Raw genomic sequence first — 21,996 nt, 5'->3', positions numbered from 1 at the left:
CAATTGGGTGTTAAATGCTGTGTTCTTACAATAACAGACACAATGTGGTGCTTTTATTCCATAGTTTAAAGGATGTTTAATAGCTTAGGTAATGGAAGTTGCAGCACCCCTGCGTTGCACAACTTAGGTACCATCCCTAACATGTTTTGCACACAAAAGAGCTACTTAAATGGAAGTATTGTTATTGCTAATACCCAATTCCTACTGAAAACCCAACAGGGCTTTTTATGCAGGCAATTATTATTACTACTACTAGTTATCCTCCACTACTATTAATAGCTGACTACATAAAAAATGTTGTTGAGTTTTTAAGTGTTTCTTTTTCCCAAAGTCAATAGGAAAACCTTTTCTACAAATGCTTTTATTAAAAAAGTATGTCATAACTACTAAGATGAGGTACACTTCTCAGCTCAGCCTTGCTATTAGGGTGCTCTGGGATCCAGGCAGATGCTCAGAGCCTCATGCTCCAGTTCCTGCTTTCCTGACAGCTGTGCGCTGCCTGCTGTGATGCAGAAACAAAGTAGTGCTCTCTCTGCTTCCTTTGCCCATCCATTTCCCAGCCAGCACGGGAGGAGAAAAATGTCTTCTCCTCCTCCCTGCAGGCTCCAGCAGTGAAGGTAGATCTGGCTCTAGATTGTGGGTCTCCATCCAGCAAAGCTTTTAAGTGTGCGATTAATCCATCCCCATTTAGAGAAGTGCAGACACAGCTACATTTTTCCAAGCGAGACCTGGGAGCATACACCAATTAAGGTACTTTGGTAAGTGCTTTGGAGAGCAAGGATGGGCAGCTGATATGGGACCGCAGAAGGGCAACAGGGAACGGGGGAGGTGGAGGGCAACTCTTGTGGCACTGGGGCAGTGGGAGTGAGGAGGGCTGAGAGTCAGACCATGACTCAGAAAAGCCCACTTCTATTTCAGTGCCTTTGTTGCCTCCAGTGTCACCTCTCCAAGTCACTTCACTGTGCCATTAGAGTTAATAATAGTGACCTGCTTGACAATATCCTTCTGAGATTTACACACATGAAGAGCACATTGTGAAAGCCAAGTGTTAATGATGGCATCTTTGCTGAAATTACCGGGCTTCAGTGGTAATTTTCATTATTTCTTTAGAAGTTGCTTGAAGTCCTTAATTCTGACCTTGGGAACACAGCTGGGATCTCATGGGTGTCTTCCACTGCTTCACACATTTGCAGTCAGGATCTGCCCTGTCAGCTCAGGGACATGGAAGGAGACACGAGTCAGGATGAAATGGTCAGCTCATGGGCACGGACTAACTCTCCAAACACCATGGGCAGATTTAAAGCACAGCCAGAGGAAGCAAAGCACAGCCCCTCTGCTAGCAGCACGTTGTGCATGTCACATTCATGTGATCCAGCATCAACATCCACAAGGAAAACTTTCAGGCAAGTTATTTTCAAGAATGAAAACAACGGAGTGGATGGGAAGGAGGGTGAGATTTCCGTTGCTGCTTGAAAAAAAGTTAGCATGATAAATAAAAGACCAGATTGGCTGAAGAGCACGGCCTCGTTCAAGAGGCACTTGATCTGGGGCCGAACCCCAACTCAGCAGAAAAGAGCAAGGCACAAATCCAGATGTTCGTGTTGTTCTGAATTACGCGCTCCAAGTACACCCCAATACTCAGGCAGCCTGTCACTACAACTGCTACTTGCCTATGGTACATGGGCTGTTAGTTCACAGGTATGTTTGAAGCACTTGAGGAAAATGTCTCTGATCTCAATTTGGAAGCCCTTCTTCTACAAAATGCTTCACAGGAAAGTTTCATTTTAGGAGATGCACATACCCAAAAAGTGCTAAAGACTGTATTGTTCAAGAAAAATGCATGAATTGCTGTCATCTAAAATAAGCAGCTAGAGCAGTTTGATGTAGAGCAGAAATTTTCTGGATGTTATAAAAATAGCCCGTTGTATTAATCTGACAGGTCTAGCCCCCATAGAGGTGTGCAAAGCCTTAGCACTGGCAAATGCCTTTTGATGATGCCTTGCTGAGTCACTACATCACCAGATCCTGACAGAAAGCCTTCATCTAAATATATGCTATGTGCTTCACTAATTGCTGTGAAGTGTAAAATAGGGCATGTGAAGATGATACAGGTTACAGGGCCTGGACCATGATGTTTAATTATAAGTACAAAATCTCAGCATCATAAAGATTGTTTCCATTAGTGATCTGACAAGGCTTCTTACATCTTACTGCAGGATGTGTGTGGCTTTAACTCAGTGAGCAATTTCCTCTTCCCTCAAGAATAGGAGAATTTTTTCTTAAGAAACAAATTAAACAAATACTTTTTGTACTAAATATGCTTAACCTGAAGCTTTCTCCCTATTTCATAAATGCCTTGAGATCATAGAGGCTCAGTTAGCTTAGTAAAGATGAATTGTATGTGAACCTGGGAATACAGCCATTGCATTAGTTATTCTTTCTTTCCATTGCCTTAGGCTTTTTGTAAATAATCTGCATGCTTAATCAATGGAGACTAATTAAGAAGACAGGGCATGTTTTATTGTTGTGTTAAAACCTGTTCATTGCCATAGGCAAGATGACATCAATATTTCTAGGTGAAAATTACTACTTGCAATATACATCATGGAGAATTTTACTGTAACCATTAAAAAATCTAAAAGAACATTTTGTCACTGGGTACAAACAGCGATATGCAGATTTACAACTATGTAACCAAATGCATAATTCACCCATATATATAATATTTTGGAAGAAAGGGGTTATAACCAACTTGATTACCTCTTCTTATAGCCCTAAATTCAAGGATCCCAAAAGACAGAAGATTCCCATTAAACTAGTTCCAGAGCAAGGCTGCTCTACCTAAACCTAAATTTAAACCAGCTATCTAAATAAAACCAGTTAAGTGTTAACATCCGTTATTCCACTGTAAATATGGACTTTCTTCAGAGACTTGAATAGTTTTTTCCCTAAATTCACAGTGTAACAAAACAGTTACCCTAAATTCACAAGTAACAAAACAGTTAACACTGCCCCAAACAGCTGATTTATATGCCAAATAACATGGTGGAGTAAATGCCACTTAGGGCCACATCTGTCAACTTTGCTCATACAAACAATCGCATTGATTTAAACAGGATCGATCAAGTCAGCAGGATTCACTCAGGCAACGTCTACATTAGCAGTAGGAGCAGTGCTGCAGGGTGAAACAGCTTGTGCTGGGGATCCGATGTCTGTGCCAGCCAGCGGGTGATGGAGAGAGGATGTTATTCTAGCCAAGCTCCCACTTGGCCCCACAGTTGCCTATTATCAGCTGGAACAAGCACAGTAAATGGAAATTCATCTCAGAAACCTTCTCCTGATCCCAGCTGAAACATGGATGTGGGTGCATGCCCAGATGGCCCAGGCCTGCCAGCATCTCATGCACATTGCCATGGTTTACAAAAGAGATTGGGGTTGGTCTTCCCAGTTCACCACCAAGTGCTGGGTCATTCCCGTGACTGGACTTGGACTTGGACTGGACTGGACTTCAGGAGACAGGCACCAGCTATATACACTTAACCTGTTTAGAAACCTATATTGTATGGATATTTCGGGGTACAGACTGATGCAGAAAGCAAGGCTCAGTGAAAAGTACATACTTCAATGAAAGACGCCAAGGAGGAACTCAAGGAAGGACAAAAGTTTTACCTCTAACCAAAGGAAAACATTGTTTATTAAACAGTTAAGGGACAGAAATTATTCCTATATGGCTCCGTGATATTTACATACATATGGAGGAGAAACAGTCCTCAACCCAACTAAGAGGGTGGCAGGACAGTCTCCTGTGGAGAGAAATCGTTGCCCAGGACAATAAACCTGTGCAGATCCCCAGGAGACTTGAGTGGTGAGATTGGCTCTACCTATGTATGTTTTACACTGACTGGGTAATAACTAAGCCTTCACCTCCATGGGGATGGTGAGCCTAAACCAATGCCCATGGGATAGGCACAAGTGCTTGATCTTACCTGGGTCTTCTCCACGGCATCCCAGGGGTGGGACCACACGTCCCGTGTCCCTCGGTGGCTGTGCGGCCAGCATGTCCAGGGGTCAGGACAGGCAGGGACAGCCTTGGGTGGTTCTGGGGAAAGGTCACGTGTGTGGGGAAAGGCAGAGCATGGGGAGCGTGGGAGCCTTTGTCAGTGCTTGTAAAGGGTCTCAATTTTCCTAGGATATTTCCCAAGTGTATCCAGTTGGTGTAACGCTGCTGAATTGTAACGATTGACGCCTAATCTGCACGAAACAGCATTGGTTCCGTTTAACTGGGATGTGCCAGAGGGAGGCAGGGAGCAAACACAATTACGTCGCTACAAATTCCTGATTGTAGTCTCTCTCAGTGTAGAAGGTTCAAAATAAAATGGGGGGAGAAGTAAAATTACGTCAATATCACTTGTTTAATAAGCTAGTTTACCTAATATTTTTTCCAGCATTATAAATGAGACATCTGCTTTGCTTTGTACCTCGGTACTCAGCCAGTGTGCATATCCTTCAGCACTTCTGTCTGTTCCATGTTTTGTTGCCAAAATAATGGTAGGAGATAAGCCAATGGAGGCACTCCACTACCAGTATACAAGCAGTCACAGCTTCCAAGACAGAAATCCAGCAAATTCTTTTAAATATATAAATATACACACATACACAAACATTCTTTTTTCTTACTGCCTACTGTGAATCTTTAGAAAAGTTAATATATTGATTATTTTCACCAGGGACATGCCAATCATTTAATCAATGCATTTAGATATTTCCAGCTATTGTGTCTAATTTCTCTGCTGTAGTTTACAGTTTTTTCTGCATTAGACCCAGCTAGAAAAACAACTCTGATGTTGTTTTGGCTATGTGTGAATTATATGTCAAATCCACTTTAAAGTTCTTAAATTCTTTTCAAAACAGTTGTCAAGCGATAATGGAACCATTGGTCTATATTCTTAGTTAAGAAATGTTTGCATTAAGATAACGTCTCAAATTCTATCTATTTTAGCATCTCCTTTGAGGCTCCTCTTGAGTAGCAGAAGTTTGGGCCAATTGATTACTCTGCCATTCCCTCAGGAGAGGCTCTTTTTTCTTTCATGCTTGTTACAGATTTCTAGCTGTTCAGCAGTATAATATGTAGATGTGCAAGGACACATTTTTTCTTTATACAAATGCTTCAGCTTCTAGGTGACTTTTATTATCTGTCCTCATCAGGCACAAAAGGTTTATACGCTTACGCAAAGTACTGTAAATTCACAACTAATTATAGGAGTAGGTGACTGAAGATACAGTCCTTTGAGATCCAAAGTATCTTTAGCTTCCTCTGGGCTTTCTTGGGGCATCGTGGGCACAAGATCTCACCAGAGCAGGCTGCTGTGGGTGCATAACTAAAAGCACAATTCATGGCTGCCCTTAAAATCAAAGTCATTATGAAAGTTTGTGCATATAAGGATTTGGTAGGCTGCATCTTTCAAACGGTACCTGTGATTTTTGAGGTATAATCAAAAATTATGAGCAATGTATCAACAAGAGCTAGATGTATTATTTTTATTTTATTACAGTAATTTCTCATCTAGAAGGTGTAGATCTGTACATACTGAGGTGATAAACAATGTAGTTTTATCTTTGATCTAATTCATTGTTCTGATTTGTGGTTGTTTGTTTTTTAATTTTGCATCTTTAGTCAAATATTTTTGAAGTAGCCAGATTAACATAGTGTTTAAAATTGCCCACTGATCAAAAGATGTTACTGGGAGTTTTGATTCTGTCATGGCAGCAAAAAAATGCAGTAAGACACAAAAATTCTTCACTTTATTATGTGTTTATTTATGTTCTGTCACTATTTCTCCTTTGTTAATCCTATCTTTTCATCTACCTCCGTAGTAACCCATTGAATCACTCACCTGACTTCCAGAAAGTTCCCTCTCTGGATAAATTGAGACAGAAGCCTGAACCATTCACACTCTCACATTACAGCCAATAATGAGATTGTTTACAAATTATACTACAATGTGCAAGATCTCATTTGATTATACCTTAACGATTCTGTTTTTCCCTCCCTACCTCACAGATGATGGAAATGCTTAAAACAAGTTAAGGTAGTATGACACAGACTAATGTAAGTGTGAGCATGGCATCCAGGGGACAAGCTGTGAAATGTTTGCGTGCTTCTGCCGAAATACATTGCATGGCTTTCTGCTGTTGTCTTGTGTTTCTGATGTTAGGCAGCATGTTCAGCAACATGTGTTTCATCTGATATTTATATTCCCAGCTTTGGTTTTATATAGTCGTAATAATCTGGCTTTTTCAGTAGCTTGTGGCAGCTGCTAGTGGAAAAGCTGCAAGCTGTGTATGTTATTCTTAAGTAATGTTCAGAAGTATCTACAAGGATCATGGCCACATTGGATATGGCTGTTTAGAAACCCACTGTAGAAATGCTGAGGTGTGCAATTCAAATGGGTCAGAAACTGTATCAACTTTTCTTCTGTCCTTGATGGTAGAAAGCAGCAGCTACCAGTTTGCCTTTCTAGAAGTCAAGCCTGGTGCTAGTGCAGCTGGCTGCTGCGTACAGCTCTGCTACCCACATCTGTGCCATTGCAATGCAAATGCTTCATGACGACTCTTCTGTTGTCAAACTCTTCCTTTGTGTGACAGATAACATACTGGAACTGAAAATGTTATGTTTTCACAGTACTCTGTTAAAAAAAAAAAGACTACTATGGGCAAATATGATGTTTTCCTGTGTCTATATACTTTTTTTAATCTTAGTGTATGCAATGCTTATGAAGGTGAGACCAATTACAGCATCTTGAAACATACTTACACACACAGGTCTTCTGGTCCTGCATGGTATTGAGAGGCAGAACTCAGTTATTCCCTGCCTGGGTTTCTGTTCACCTGGGCTTGCCACTTATATTTTAAGTGCACTGTGGTTTTTTGTCATGAGGTTGGTCAAATATTGCCCAGCAAGTTAGTGTCATCTCCATCCTTAGAGATACTCAGAACTTGACTTGACATGACACTGACCGACCTGCTATAGTTGGACTTGCTTTGAGCAGGGAATTGGAATACATGACCTCCAGAAGTCCCTTCCTACTTACAGCTGTCAGTGATTCTACAATTTCATGACTGTATGGGTGGGGAGTAGAGTGAAGCCGCCAAAATAACTTTTGATATGCTGTCAGCTATAACTTGAAACCAGATCACCATAAATCAGTGTGCTGGTCACTGTTCTACTTTTCTGGAAAACAAAATGGAGATTATCAAATGCTGGTTATTACTCTCAGTTCAGCCACTTGCAACTGAGCTACACATGTAGATATTTGTTGTATTTTCTCACCATGAAACAGAAATATCACTTCACTCAATTGCACCCAATATGTGTAATACTTGTGGAGTTAGAGCATGTGCTGTGTGAGAACAGGATGACTTATCAGAAACATATCTACTCTTGAATTATTGGAGCTATGCCAGCTGACACTGACAGCTGTCTATGTGATGTTTTTGTAGCTCTTCTCAAGCTTCCCATGTAAGATCCCTACCTCTGTTCTTAAGACATTACTGATTAGACTGTCAGAGCTGAGAAAATCCACCTGGCGAGCAAGGTCACCTTCACTGTTCTCAGTAACAAAGGAAAACACCAGGCTAACAAGGCTCAGGAACTCCTAATTAACGTCAATGGCAAACTCAAAGCTAGGGAAAAATAGGGTTGGCAAACTAAGTCTCTACAGAGGTAAGACTGTTTTTTTAAACCATTGCAAAAGAAGCCTGGAAGCTGTATTTTCAAATACAGTTAGTGCTAGGGATGGGTTGCAGAAAAGTAAGGGAGTCAATAACAGGTTTGTGATTTCCCTGCCTCCTTCTCCTTGCTGAATTCCTGCCAGCAGTCAGAGCCTCTGAGACTCAACCAAGGCCCTGAGGCAAGAGTGCCGCAGATCTCTGTTCCCGCCTGCCAAGAAGTCATTGTGCTCCTTCTTCACCTCAGCCCCTTCGCTCACCAAGAAACATGCCTCCTCAGGGAAGCTGGAGCCATGACACACACACACGGATCTAGGCCACCCCACAACCTCCCACCTCCTCCCTTCACTGGCAGGAGACCCACCTTCACCCATCCTGCACAGCAAAACAAAACAACAGCCAATATCTACCCACAGTTGTCACGTGTGGTAAATGGATATCCCAGAGACCATGTTTTATAGGAACCAACTCACAGGTCTGTATGTATCACCACTTAAGGATCCTGAGTTTGCATTTGAGTCTTACTGCACTGTGGCACTGTGACAAGAAATAGTCCATCCTCCCAAAGCACCCAATTAAGCATTTTTGCTCCCATTTTCTTCCCCTAAACTACTCCTAGTCCAATGTTCAGATTCCCTGTATTGGGCTAATTCCCCTGGTTGCCACCTGCCTCCTCTCAACTCTCTGACCTCCATCACAGGATAACTGCAACCAGCCATGTCTCAGACAGCCGTGTCTGGCAGAGAACTGCTGAGCCATGCAACATTTCAGCCTATTCATTTGTTTATTCTGGATGTTTCACTCTGATCTCCTTATTTAGCCACCTCTCGTTTCTGTGTCAGCCTGACACCACTGGGAGCAGCCCAGTTTCCCCACTGATCTCCCTTGCACGTCAGGGATGTCTCCAACTCTGTTCTCTTATTTTAAAAGTGTGAGGGAGCAGTCCATAAATGAGGGTGAGTATTTTTGGTTTTCAGTGCCTGTATGTGGTAATAGCACCTGCAACCATGTTTTAAATTCCAGAAAGAAATATCCAAAACAGATACGATGAAAAAAAATCCCACAGCCTTTTCAGCAGTGGGGAGAGCGAAGCAGAGGAAACAATTCCCTAAGGGTACTGTGAGCTTCCAGTGTTGGAGAGCCTTAGGGACAAATTATTCAAACACATCAGAAGTGACACTGGTGCAATTAGTGTACCTTGGGACAAGGAGTGGTCTGCATGACCTCTTGAAGTTCTCTCCTTTTTTTTTTTTGTTTGATTCTGTTATTTTAAATTATGTTAGCAGCCTCAGCCACAAAATTTAATCACTGTTCTAAATTGTGCGCATGCACAAGTAGCTGACACCAGGACACAAATTTGCCAGTAAAAGAGGGCAGACCTGAAGAACCACTGCAGACTGTTGAACGTCACCATCTCCTTCTTGCACACATACGCACAAGGGTGTAAGTCCACCACACACTGCTTCTGCCTGTTAGCATAAGAACAGGCAATATTACATACTCAGCCAACTCCAGAAGTGTCCACAGAGCCAGAAATCGTGGCCCACTGGATCATGCTTTTATGTGTTCCTCTACAAACCCTGTCTTGGCTGGCTTCCTCCTCAAGCCTCAGAGCATCCATCCTTCACCAAACCCTGCGGCACAGTTACCTTCTCCAGTTACGTCATTCTGAGCAAATGACAGGAATAGTTTTTCTAATGACCTACAGTGCAGATTTATCTGTCACATGAAGGTGAAATCCAAACAGAAAATTATCCACAGACTGCCATCATTGATCAAAAATGGTCTCCTACAATTTCATTCAATATTCAGCCACAGACATCTCTGACAATGTCAGATTAAGAGACTGGTTTCCAACATCTCTCCCAGGTGGCTTCTCTCTGCAGTAACAGGAACACATGCCTTGGGATTTACCATAACACCCTCTGCACTTCCCAGGCAGGGACATAGCTCCTCACAGTGATGCTGGGTGGCCATAAATTTGTCAACACTGCTACTGCCTGCCACTTCATCTGCCCAACAGCAACATTAGGCAAAAACCATTGATCTCTGAAATGATCACTGCCCGGCTCACTTGCCTGCTGTTCAGTTTCCTCTGTTCCCTGTGGTTAGATGTTCTCTGCACCACAGAGCTAGGCATGCCCTCATCAGGACATTTCTTGTCTTGTGCTCTAATCCCTGGCTGCACTTTGCTGCTAGGTACTTACGCTGGTCTTTTTCATCTCCACAAGGTCTTCTCTCCCAACATTTCCACTTTACCCATCCCATCACACTCGCTCAAGCTGCTGTTGCAGTGTCACCTTTGGGGTGCAGGGATCCATCAGTAACCAAAAGGGTAACACACCATACCTTCCTTTGCTCTCACCTGCTATTTTCAGCCATGTGCTGATACCCTCCAGTATTGCCAACTTTAAGCTCAAAGTCTTATTATTCAGGGAGTAAACAGGAGTACATGTGTTTACCACCAGAACAGTGCGTAGGCACAGCTCTCCTTTTCCTGATGCTCATATTGCTCACAAAACAAAAGAATGGTGCTTGTTAACTTTAAGCAAAAGCATACTCTACTCATTCATTTTTGAAAGTGTGGTTATGACTCAAGCAAGCAGTGCAGCCCCAGGCAGTTTCTACAGCCCATCCAGCTCTTAATATGGCTTCAAGGCATGTGAAGGAGCTTTACGCAAATCGGGACATGAGAAAAATGCTGGATCCAGCCCAGCAAAGCACATTGTTTCCTGGAAGTGCATAAGGACCTCTAACAAATTCAGCAGGATGATCCATGGACTGAGAGGTGTGCTCCCATCTAAGTGCTTTGCTGGCTGAGGGCCACAGACCGACTTGCTCCTGAAAGCCCATGGGAAAATAAAATCTGCCCAGTGGAATACCAATGCCTCTCTTGCCCAAAGACTATCCAACTTCCCAATGTGTGAAAACTGTAGGGTCTTTATCAAAGACATTGAAAAGCTCAGCTGATCTCAAGCTTTCCTTCCTTCAGCAGAGCACAGTTATAATCCTTCATTAGGGCTGACCAACCCTTCTGCATCATGAGTCCCCAAAATGTCAACCTTTTCCTACGGCCAACAGCAGACCATGAAGATTTGAAGCAGGACAAAGACCTTGGCGTTGTTCATAGACAAGAGCAGGGTCCCTCTCCCAGACTCACTATGGAAGACAGCTTGGCTGGGCTTGTGTCTGAACCCCATGTGTTCTGGCTGTGCTGGTGTCTGCAACCCCAAAGCTTGCCCTACCACAGGGACTCCTGTGTCAGGTGGATGCTGTCAGTCCCATGGAAACCACAGTACTTGGGAACCAGGGCTGAAACACTCATCAAATGTAGCCAAATGATCAGAAGTTGTCTGCTGTCTTAAGGATTGCATTTGCTGCATATTGTTGGATTTCTTTATAATGACAGTGAGTGATATCCCTTCTCTGCATTCAGACTACCCAAAGAATTTAACAGGCAGAAACCTAGACAGACCAGTAGCATCTTACAGCCTGGCAATGTATTAGGCTGTCAAGTTATTATACATGAGTTGAGCTAGAACTGGCTGATGCTGTTGCACACACTGCTTTATCTGTCTTCCTGATGAACAGCTATTTTAGATTTTCCAGCTGCTCAACACACTCATCTTTAAGAGTATTTTCTTATTTCTTAAGATATATTTCCCTTTTGTAGTCCTATTGACGATCATGCTAGCACCATGAGACCTCAAGTGCTCATCTTCTTTAGCAGTATTTTCAGCAGAAAATGATCCTCTGAAAGACTAGAGACAAAAAAAAAAGACTATACTGGTGCCCATGGAACCAGTTCTTTTCCCTTTCTGGATTTCTGTTTCATATCAAAATGTGTGCTGCAAACCATACCTCCTGCTGCAGAGAACCATCTTCAACAGACAGACTGGGATAAAGGGTAATTAATAGGTTATTCCCATCTCTAACCTCTATGATGCAATTACAAAAATTGTGAAATGCAAGAATCTTTCCCTGCTGGTAAATGAGTTCTGTCATTAATTTTGGTCCTCACTAGAGAGGAAAGTGTGGAGAGCATGTACCTCTGTACCTCCCTTTGTCAACCAGCAAGAGAAGGCACCTGTTTTATTTTTGTTTTGGTGTTGGCTCAGGACACACAGAGCACCACCATCTGGATACCAAGAAAATGCAGAATAAAAGCAATTTCACTGAAATGAAGACATACAGCTATCTTCAGCCTGTTATATATTAAGGGGAGGCAGTCATTCTCCAGAATGCCTGAAGCCAGCTCTGAAGGCAGAACTCATATATTCTCAGAGGTGTTTGAGCTCAGATCAGCTTTGAGGGTGAGAAAATACTGCTTCCATCCAGTTTGTGCCAGAGGAGATCTGAAGAAGTAAATCAAAGAACATTAGGGACAAATCTTTGATAAAAGCTATCAAAAGTTTGTTTAATTTGTTTGCACTGCTGTTGTAAAACAGACTCACTGGAGACAATACGATCTACAAATGGAATATGTTACTAAATCAGGACACAACTTACTGGAAGGATAAGTAATGATTTCATCTAAGTCATTACATCTCCCTATCAATAGCATATCTCTGTGGGGACCATGCTCACCTCTAGCTGAATATCATATAATCCCTGTAGGACAAACATGAGATTCAAGGACATGACAAATCCAACCACCCAAAAATCAGAGTGTCAGATGGTTTCTGGTTGAGCTCAGATATGTATAGATACATACAATGGATGGTACATGCAATATCCAGCACAAAATCCCTTCGGTTTGTAAAATTTCCTTCTACCTAGATATGCAGGAAGGGGACACTTGTTAAGACAGCAGAGAGAGGGGGTGTTTCTCCTGGACACAAGCATGTTTATGGGCACTGCAACCTCCAAGTCTGACATCCCAGGCACATACTCATGGTGTGCAATACAGATTGGACCAAGTGAGCATGCATCGCACAGTGAGTGGATCTGCGCATGTCTACCTCCAGCCTGCTAATCTTTTGGGGAAAATATCTAAAATCCTCAAATGCTGTCCAGACAACATTTCTGAACAGAGCAAGAGTACATGTACATGGGGGGCTGCACCAGGTTAAAAATCAGGATGTTGGATAGCTTTTCAGATAGCCTTGCCTTTTTCCTGCTTCCCTCATCTCTGTCCTTCACACTGCCAAAGTCTATTTTGTGTTCTTCTTCCCTTACCTGTTTTGATGCAGCCATTGTCCACACTCTTCCTCCTCTCTAGCAATGTCAACTTCTGGAAGCTTCCTTCCTTCCTTCCCCCCAAGTCTCCAACTTTGTCTGTTTTGTTTTTTAAAATACTCCTTCCCTCTTTTGTAGGCAGGTGTCCGCTCTCCATGATAGTAATGCCAGACAGTTTCATTTAACTATACAGTTATAGCTAAAACTGACCACTTTATCTATCTCACATGCCTATCCTGTTTGATTGCGGTTGGGAAACCTATTAGCTTCTGCATCCAGGCAGCATACACCCTCAGTGTTATTTTCAACTTTATCACCATTTTCCCTCTTCTTTCCAGACTGATGTCATCATTTAATCCTGCTGACATTCCCTCAAGAGTGTCCTACAAAAATGTCTATTATTATTTGTTCCCACAGTAAGGCCCTGATAGCTTCATCCTCAGACTCCGCGACATTCTCTGTTCTGGCCCTCTTGGTGCTCACCTTGTCTTCCCTCAAAATGTCACAGCTAAAATTGATTCCTTGCTTCAATTCCTTAGCAAACCACAATAAATCCTTTCACTGCTTCACCCTCATCCTCTTTGTCAATCTTGTGGTCCAACCTTTCAAAAGTTTCCATAAAACTACTCCTATGGCTTTTCTTGCTTATCAACTCCTTTCCTCCAGACTACCAATTTCCCTTCCCTCTTCATGGTAACTCCTTCTCCCATTTCAGGCCTCCTGCAACACAAAACCTCATCTCACAGTGCCATCAGAGAGACTTTCAAACCATACCAATCTTCAAGTTTTCCATAAGTTTGAGCTGTTTTCAGGAGACCAAGCTTGTCTCTCCTATTTTCAAGTCATCCTTTGGACTCCCACCTACTCCTGCTTCTGGTGTCAAGGTATTGCCTTTGATGAGACACATGCAGTAACTATAGTCCTCTGCAGAGACAAAGTGTGTGTGGGGCAGCTGGAGGAGAAATCAATGCCATGTTCCTGCCTGAGTTAGCCTTGCTTGAATTTACCTCAAAGTAAACCAGAGTCAGTCTTTGTCTGCCATTTGTTTTTGTAGCAGGGGACTTACAGCTCATCCTGAGTTGAAAACATCCTTTTCTGGGGGGAGACACAGCTGCTGCATGTTTCCTGCCTCCATTCTAAATTATTAGGAATGGAGAGTATTTTAAAAGCCTGTAAAAGACCTAGCATTATATTAAAATTATATTGAGGAAAAGAACCCCCTGGAAAGTGAAAAGGAATTTATGAATGAAATTTGGATAGGGAAAGTGTCTCAGGATATCTATTTCCAGTTGTTTTTTTCCCCAGGGGAAAATATAAAGGAACATGACAGCATGACCACAAGATACTGAGCAAACTCTGTTGAGCAGTTTAGCATGCTACCCACCATCCAGAGGATATTCATTCACCTCTACCTTGCATATGGTGCTTGAGCTGGATATGAGGCTTAAAAATATTTACCGTAATCCACACAATTTCCCTGAGCAGCTTATTTCAGCTCTCTGATTTACAAAATATTATTTGCCTGACAGCCTCTGAAGTAGTTTGTAATTAATACGTGCATTTTCAGGTTCCTTAAAGACAACTTTCATAACAGACTAGAAAGATCAGAGATACCACAAAGTTTTCTAAATTACGAGAATTAGTTGTGATTAAATAGATCACTGTAGAGTGAACAGATTTCTCAATTACATATCAAACTTAATAAAGAAAAAAGAGTACAACTAGTCTATACTGACGATTTAAGAAAGCATGTGCAACAATAATTCATTCAAGTCTGTGACCCAGAGTACTGTAGGTGGCCGGTGATTTTGGGTGCCCTGCACTAGAATTAAAGGGTTACGTTTTTAGAGCCTGGATATTCAGGGGGCTTTTTTTTGTTGTTGTTGAAGATGCTACAAAAATTACATCCAAAATTAGAGGGTTTGAAAGGGCTAATTCCATTTTGCCAATGTCAGCCATGATGGACATGATATCCTGCAGCAAAATTGTCAAGTCATTTGTAATAGGTTTTCAATAATGTTGCAAAATATATGCAAGTCGTAACTTAACTTCATTCCTTGTACATTTTATGTGTAATTAATTATAGCTTGTATAAAATATTATGATGCTCCATTCACATTATTAGAATGGAATTAATTTGTAGTTTACATGCCCCTAATAATAAATGTCTTTTCATTATTTTGGTCCAGACTTATAAAAGTGTCTAGCTTTTCATCAGCTTTAAAGGCACCTCTATCACTGACAGTGGTTAAAGTTTACTGAGTCCTACAAAAACTGGCTCCTTCACATAACCTTTGATGAGCATGTTGTACAAAAGGCATCAGGCAGTATTTATAGACTACCCGTGTGAATGAAAGCACAGGCGACACAAAGACTCCCTTGAAAAGCCTATGAACCAGGCAGTAACTTGCCAATGCTGGCCTGGGGATTCATATTAGTGCAGTAAATAGCCAATGTCACTTCCCAGGTAGAAAATTTAACACAAAAAAATCATCCAACTTGGCTGAATGCACTTCATTCTAGTGTTGTGCAGGGTATGACAGTCCCCTTTTACTACCTCTTGGGATAGGAGCTGCTTTTCTTATTAGAGCGTCCTGAAGACTTATTCCAGCCTCTTTTCAGGAACAGTAACCTCAGTCAGTCAGTCAAATATGTTTTTAAACATTGTCTGATAGAAACATCTTGGAGAAAACATTAATATTTTGCTCAGAGGAATAAAAAACATGGACCATATATTCCTTTCACAGGATTTGCTAAACACTGTGCCATTATAGAACAATATGTTCTATAATATATATATGGATGACATAGGTATGTATAGATATGATATAATATAGATGACAATAGTCATCTTTCTTGCTAAGGATAGCAGCTGTATGCAGGAGCACAATTAGGTAACCTGGCCATTTACCCAGCTAATAAGAAATCCTCATGTTTCTACTTTTCTTCACCATCCATGATGCTGCTACTACCAGAAGGTGCAGCAAACTGTTTCCATGATCCTCAAAAGTCTCCCTCTCTGCTTTTGCATGGGGCACACATAAGATCACTGTAAGCCATTCTGCTGGAATTGAGGGACCAGCCTTTTTTTCCTTTTAAATCTGAAGCTACACACATGGCTTGAAAAATTAATGACTGACTGTATGAATATTGTCTGCTGGGGCATTAGAAGTGAGGTCAATGCTGATTCACCCTCAGGAGAGGAAGGTGGTTTAGTGATTGACACAGTGCCTTGAGCTGCAGGTTCAGGCCGGGCAGGCAGCAACGTCCTGTGTGACCTGGACTTCACTTGCCCGTAGTTCCCCTTCTGAGACTGTATGTGCTAAAAGCATTCACAAAACAGCTGGATAGATTCATGGGAGAAAGAATTGCAAGGCCTTTACATGCAACGATGCCTGTTGGTCTCCCGAAGTCTCCGCACTGCAAAATGTTAGAGGATGGTACAATTTTGAGGAAAAAAATCCCTATGGCTTTCCCTGTCCTGCTCTGCCCTAGGTATCTTCTACTGGCCACCACCAGAAAAAACATATGGACTGAGTGGACCTCTGGTCTGACCTTATTCATAAAAGGGGAAAGTTGTGCTTTCCCACCTGCTGGGGGAATGCCTGTTGCCTGGGGAGCATTGCTGCCCCAGCTCTTCTGGCTGCCACGGCCCCGGCCTTTCACATGCCCCATGTTCTTACCAACCCTGCATTTATCTCATTACAGTATTTATACCATTACAGTAACACCTCATCAAGCCACCCCATCACAGGGCAGGAGCTCCAAAGAGTGCTGACTCAGCAGAACAACCTTAGTTCAAAAGCTCAGGACAGGTCACTCTTGCTCCCAGTACTGTGTCACTTCTTTCTCACGCAGTAGAGATCTCTATTTTACTAAAGTGCACAACACAGATTTATTTGCCAGAGTTACAAAATATATGAGCTGATACAATAATCAGTTTCCACCATGGCTGCAGGAAAAAAGGTTATAACATTGTATCAGAGTCACAGATCCATCAGAAAACAGGAGGTTTCTCATGAGGGAAGCACAACATGTAACCACTTAATAAAAACAACCTGAGCCTGCTGGGGAACTGGCAGAATTTACAGGCATTGTGCGGGGAACAGCAATCCAGCCCTTACAGTCAGCACAGCACCGTTAACAAACACACAGAGTAGTTAATATTTTGAGGTTGTTTTAGACTCATTCGTGTATCTTGATAGGTGGCATTTCCAAGACACTACAAGTCTCTGCTGAGTTGGGCCTATTATTAATTGTGAACATGCAGCTGAACTTTGCAAAATCCTTATATGACAGAGGAGTAAAGAAGCAAAATTTCTAGAGTCATTTATGCAGGTAAGGTTATTCCCTGAGGTTTTTTATCAGCCTTCCAGTCTCATTCAACCAGAGGCAATTGCCGTGTCCTGCTAGTACAAAGGTGACTCAGGAAACCTACCTCTGCCTTGCCCAGGGATCAGCTCCTTGCCCTTTGCCCAAGCCTGTTTTCTCATTCATTTCTGTTATAGCAGCTAAATGTGGGTGTGAGTTTTCTCCCGGGTAATGTTCCTGGCAGGTATAACCTTGTGTGGGGTTTTGTTCCTTGCTGGCTCCCTGCCTAGCCAGCTCTCGGCTGTGGGGATGCCCATATGGTCTCTTCCCTGATGGCACTCCAGCAAGGAGAGCCAAAATCCTGCAGGGCAATCAGCACTGTGCCTACTTCCAGGCACCTTGCAGATGGATATGGGCAAGATGGTAGCCAGAGCCAGGTCTGCAAAGGGATGAGTGGAGGTCTGTCATTAGAAACGCTGATGTGAGGTAGGAGCTGGGTAACAGGTTTCATCAGAGTCCCATGCAGAGCTGCTGGTGACTCAGGGGGAGGTGCTGACAGCAGCTCTAAGGGGCAGATGAAAGACCTCTTGAATAACACCTGTGAATAAGTGTCTCTGAGACTCTCACAGACAGTTTAATGTGGGGAACTTCCTGATGGCCACATATGGAAACAACCGTTGCAATTGGAGCCCTCCTGAAAAAGGACAAACTCTCCCCTCCAGCACCGTGCTCACTCAGCCTTTCACCACAAAGAGCACAGGGAAAGCCCTGAGATGCTTAAAGCTGTTGTTAACCAGAATGAAATAAATGGGGGAAAAAATGTACTAAACAGTTGTTTTGGCAGCTGAGATGACTGGTTTGGTTTCTTAGCAACTGTGGGGAAAGAAGCTGCTTGAGATCTGAGCTGCCTGGTTAAATCCAGCAGGCATCCCCCCATGGAGGACCACCCTCTTCCTCTTTGCTCATCAGCACAGAGAAATGGCACAGCTGGTGGGAAGCCCTCCCTGTGCAAGGGAGGATGGATGTACTGGGTTTGCATGGCAAGGTTTTGGTAGGGGTGGGGGCTACAGGGGTGGCATCTGTAAGAAGCTGCTAGAAGCTTTGCCCATGTCCCACAGAGCCAATGCCAGCTGGCTCCAAGATAAGTCCACCGCTGGGCAAGGCGGAGCCCATCAGCGACAGTGGTAGCGCCTCTGGGATAACATATTTAAGAAGAGGGAAAAGTTGCCGCGCAATAACAACAGCAGCCACAGAGAGGAGTGAAAATATGTGAGAGGAACAACTCTGCAGACACCAAGGTCAGTGAAGGAGGGGGAGGAGGTGTTCCAGGCACCAGAGCAGGGACAGCTGCAATCAGTGACGTTCTCAAGTTGCACCTGAAATAGGAACCGCAGCAGAGGAGAAGTCAGACTGTGGCTCCTCCATGCCTCAGTTGCAGGGCAGGGCCAGAGGGGAGCAAGAGGTTACTCCTGCGTCTCCGGCCATCAGCCACTCAGACTCTGTGAACCAAAAATGAGCCTGACATTTTGGTGTGGCGAGAGCCTGGCATCCTCCTGCACAAGGCACTCGCCTCCTCTCCTGGCAATGCAGGTGGCTCAGTTACAGCATCCTTCAAAGGTTGCTGCTTTGTGATCACTGCTTTTGAGTGCATGAAAAGCTATTTACGGCTGTTTTCTCAGTGATCAGCAGTGTCAGTCCCTCACAGGTCCCTTGAGCATATCCTTGAACATATCCACAGAGGGCTGATTTTTGCCAAACGGTTTCACATCTCGGTAAGCATCTGTGCTGGAGAAGGTTTCAGCACTGGTGCAAGGTTTGTGTGCGTCTCTACTGGAGCAGCCATTTCGTTGTTTTGGTTTCTCAGGGACAGCGTTTAAATCATTTACATTTATGCCTGTTACTGACATACTGGTCGTGCTCATTGCTAATAGCTTTTTTCCATCCATACTAACACTATCTCATTCATTCAGATATAAGTATAAGGATGCTGACCTGTAGTTAATCCTACACATCCCTGACTTTTAATTTAATGTCTATTAAATATTAATGGGAGCAGAGAGTGGAAGTCAGATCACCTTTTCAAGAACTTAGTGTCCCCATCACCAGGTTACAATGTCATCTTTGATCTGGATTTTTTATTCCCATACTCCCCGTTTCACCTACAGGACAAAGCAAGCTGCATTTTATAGAAGATTTTGCAGTCAAGCAGCTAGTGCAAGAATTAGAGCTGAACCAGGAGCTCCCGGCTCCTGGGTGGACATTCAAACCACCACTCTGCTGGATAAATAGGGGGTTATTTTTTCCAGATCCCAGGACAGGGTTCTACACCCTAGCCCAGAAGCTATGCTAGAGAAGAGGGGAACGCACACAGACACCTGTATCTAGATCCCCCCACTGATGCTGTGCAGAAAATAATTCAGTATTCAAGGAGAGATGTAGAATCCTCTCCAGACCCTTCACCTGCTTCGTTGCCCTTCTCTGGACATGCTCCTGCAACTCAATGTCCTTCTTGTAGTGAGGGGCCCAAAGCTGAACACAATATTCGAGGTGCGGCCTCACCAGTGCCGAGTACAGGGGCACGATCACTGCCCTGCTCCTGCCGGCCACACTATTCCTGATACAAGCCAGGATGCTGTTGGCCTTCTTGGTCACCTGGGCACACTGCTGGCTCATGTTCAGCCAGATGTTGACCAACAGGTCCTTTTCCTCCAGGCAGGTCTCCAGTCACTCCTCCCCAAGCCTGTAGTGTTGCATGGGGTTGTTGTGACCCATGTGCAGGACCCGGCACTTGGCCTTGTTGAACCTCATAGAGCTGGCCTTGGCCCATCAATCCAGCCTGTGCAGGTCCCTCTGAAGGGCCTTCCTGCCCTCCAGCAGATTGACACTTCCACCCAGCTTGGTGTCACCTGCAAACTTAATGAGGGTGCACTCAATCCCCTCATCCAGATCATTGATAAAGACATTAAACAGAACCAGCCCCAATACTGAGCCCTGGGGAACACCACTCGTGACCAGCTGCCAACTGGATTTGACTCCATTCACCACAACTCTCTGGGCTCGGCCGTCCAGCCAGTTTTTTACCAAGCAAAGAGTATGCCCATCCAAGCCATGAGCAGCCAATTTCTCCAGGAGAATGTGGAGGTCTGGTGGTTGTGAATGTCTGGTGGTTACAGCCCTGACCAGGGCATGGGAGCACTGGTCATGGGTCTACCAGGGTCTACCTGTGCATAGTTAAGTAAATAAACTACGGTCTAGTGCCGAGCATGGCCCCAGAGGCTCCAGTGCAAATCTTTGACACTGCAGTGCTGTATGCCCTGTTGTGCTCCCAGCCTGGTGATGGGAAAACTCTCCCAGCTGGCCTGGGGTACAGGTGTGAATCCTCCTGTCCAGAGGAGAGAGCTGAACATCACCCTTTCAGTTTTGTGATGAGTATTATGACTTCTTGATTCTAACAGGAGGCACCATCACTTCTGGTCATGCTTCAACAAAAGAAAGCCACGTCTCCCACATGACCATCCGGAGAACAATTCATTTTCAAGCCTCTAAGTCTTGGGACGGAGGGGGACAGTAGCAGTGGTGGTGGAGGGATCTCTTTCTTTACATCTTCCCATGCCATTTTTTCTCATGGTCTTTTCTTTGGCATCAGGCAGTTGTGAATGCATCCTCACCACAGCCATATCTAACTGCTGGAGGTATTTGGCTGTGCTTAAACCTATGTATCTTCAGATTATGATATTTTTCTGATTATAAAGCTAATGAGAAAAAGCAGAACTCAATCAAAGCAGCTGGGCTTGAAGTGCATTAATACTTAATATTACCTTTTACTATTGTAATTATGACTTATTTACGTTTTTAATTGCTATCTGGTTTACTTATCTCTATGAGACACATTTCTCAAGAGTATCTTTCTGACTATAGTGTTTTATTTTTGCAGAAAAATGCAGGCATTTAGTGAGATGGAAATTACTTCCTTATTATTTAAAATTAATTCAGCCTGTCAAAATGAGCTCATTGCCATGCACAGTGCTTCCTTTTTAATTCAGTCTCAGTCTTTCTAGCAATTGAAATTCTGTGCTGAGATGATGTACATAGCAGGCTTTTTATACATATTAAACCCTACATATTAGGAGGATTAAGGCTGCATATACATTTTAGAATAGGGCACATAATTATGAAACAAGTTTTGCAGCAGGGATAAAAGAATGTCAGTTTTCCATCGGTCTTGTAAACTGCTTTGCTAGCCAGGATTGAAGCTGTGAGTGTGCCTAATGGGAATAGAAGGGACTCTGTAGCCTGCTCCTGCAGGACTCCAAATTTTGCTAAATCAGGACAAAAGTAGAGAAAATATTTACATATAAATAATTGGAATGCTAGTGCTCTCTCCTTTTCTCTTTTTGGAATAAAAAAAAAAGAGAATTGACAGCAAAAGAAGACAGAGGAGATTGAAACTTGTGATGGGTAAAGGGAGAGAAAATCCTAATAACCGGATAAAATTGCCTGTCGCCTGTGGAGGGTGCAAAGAATCACAGAACCATAGATTCTTTTAGGTTGGAAAAGACCCTTAAGTTCAAGTCCAACCATGAACCTAACACTGCTGAGTCCACCACTAAACCATGTCCTCAAGCACCACATCTACACATCTTTTAAAGACCTCAGGGAATGGTACCTCAATCACTTCCCTGGGCAGCCTGTTCCAGTCCTTGACAATCCTTTCGGTGAAGAAATTTTTCCTAATAGGCATGGTGCAACCTGAGGCCTTTTCCTCTCATCCTCTTGCTT

General features: G+C 43.3%; 1 protein-coding gene across 2 annotated transcripts in view; it reads left to right on the top strand.

Annotated features, from left to right (window-relative positions):
• The window catches only part of LHFPL3 (LHFPL tetraspan subfamily member 3), a 259,589-nt gene that overhangs the window by 213,549 nt on the left and 24,044 nt on the right, over positions 1–21,996 (top strand). Inside the window, exon 3 of one of the 2 annotated variants that reach the window (XM_075081410.1) lies at positions 6,062–6,109. The exons of the other annotated variant lie outside the window; for it this stretch is intronic. Within the exon in view, the coding sequence (XP_074937511.1) occupies positions 6,062–6,078 (17 nt within the window). The 3' untranslated portion in view covers positions 6,079–6,109. The remainder of the gene's footprint in view (positions 1–6,061; positions 6,110–21,996) is intronic. 2 annotated transcript variants of the gene reach the window in all.

Source organism: Phalacrocorax aristotelis, chromosome 1 (genome assembly GCF_949628215.1).
Source record: "Phalacrocorax aristotelis chromosome 1, bGulAri2.1, whole genome shotgun sequence".
Taxonomy (NCBI): Eukaryota; Metazoa; Chordata; class Aves; order Suliformes; family Phalacrocoracidae; genus Phalacrocorax; species Phalacrocorax aristotelis.
Note: the sequence above shows the minus strand (reverse complement) of the source record. Positions and strands in the feature narration are given on the sequence as shown.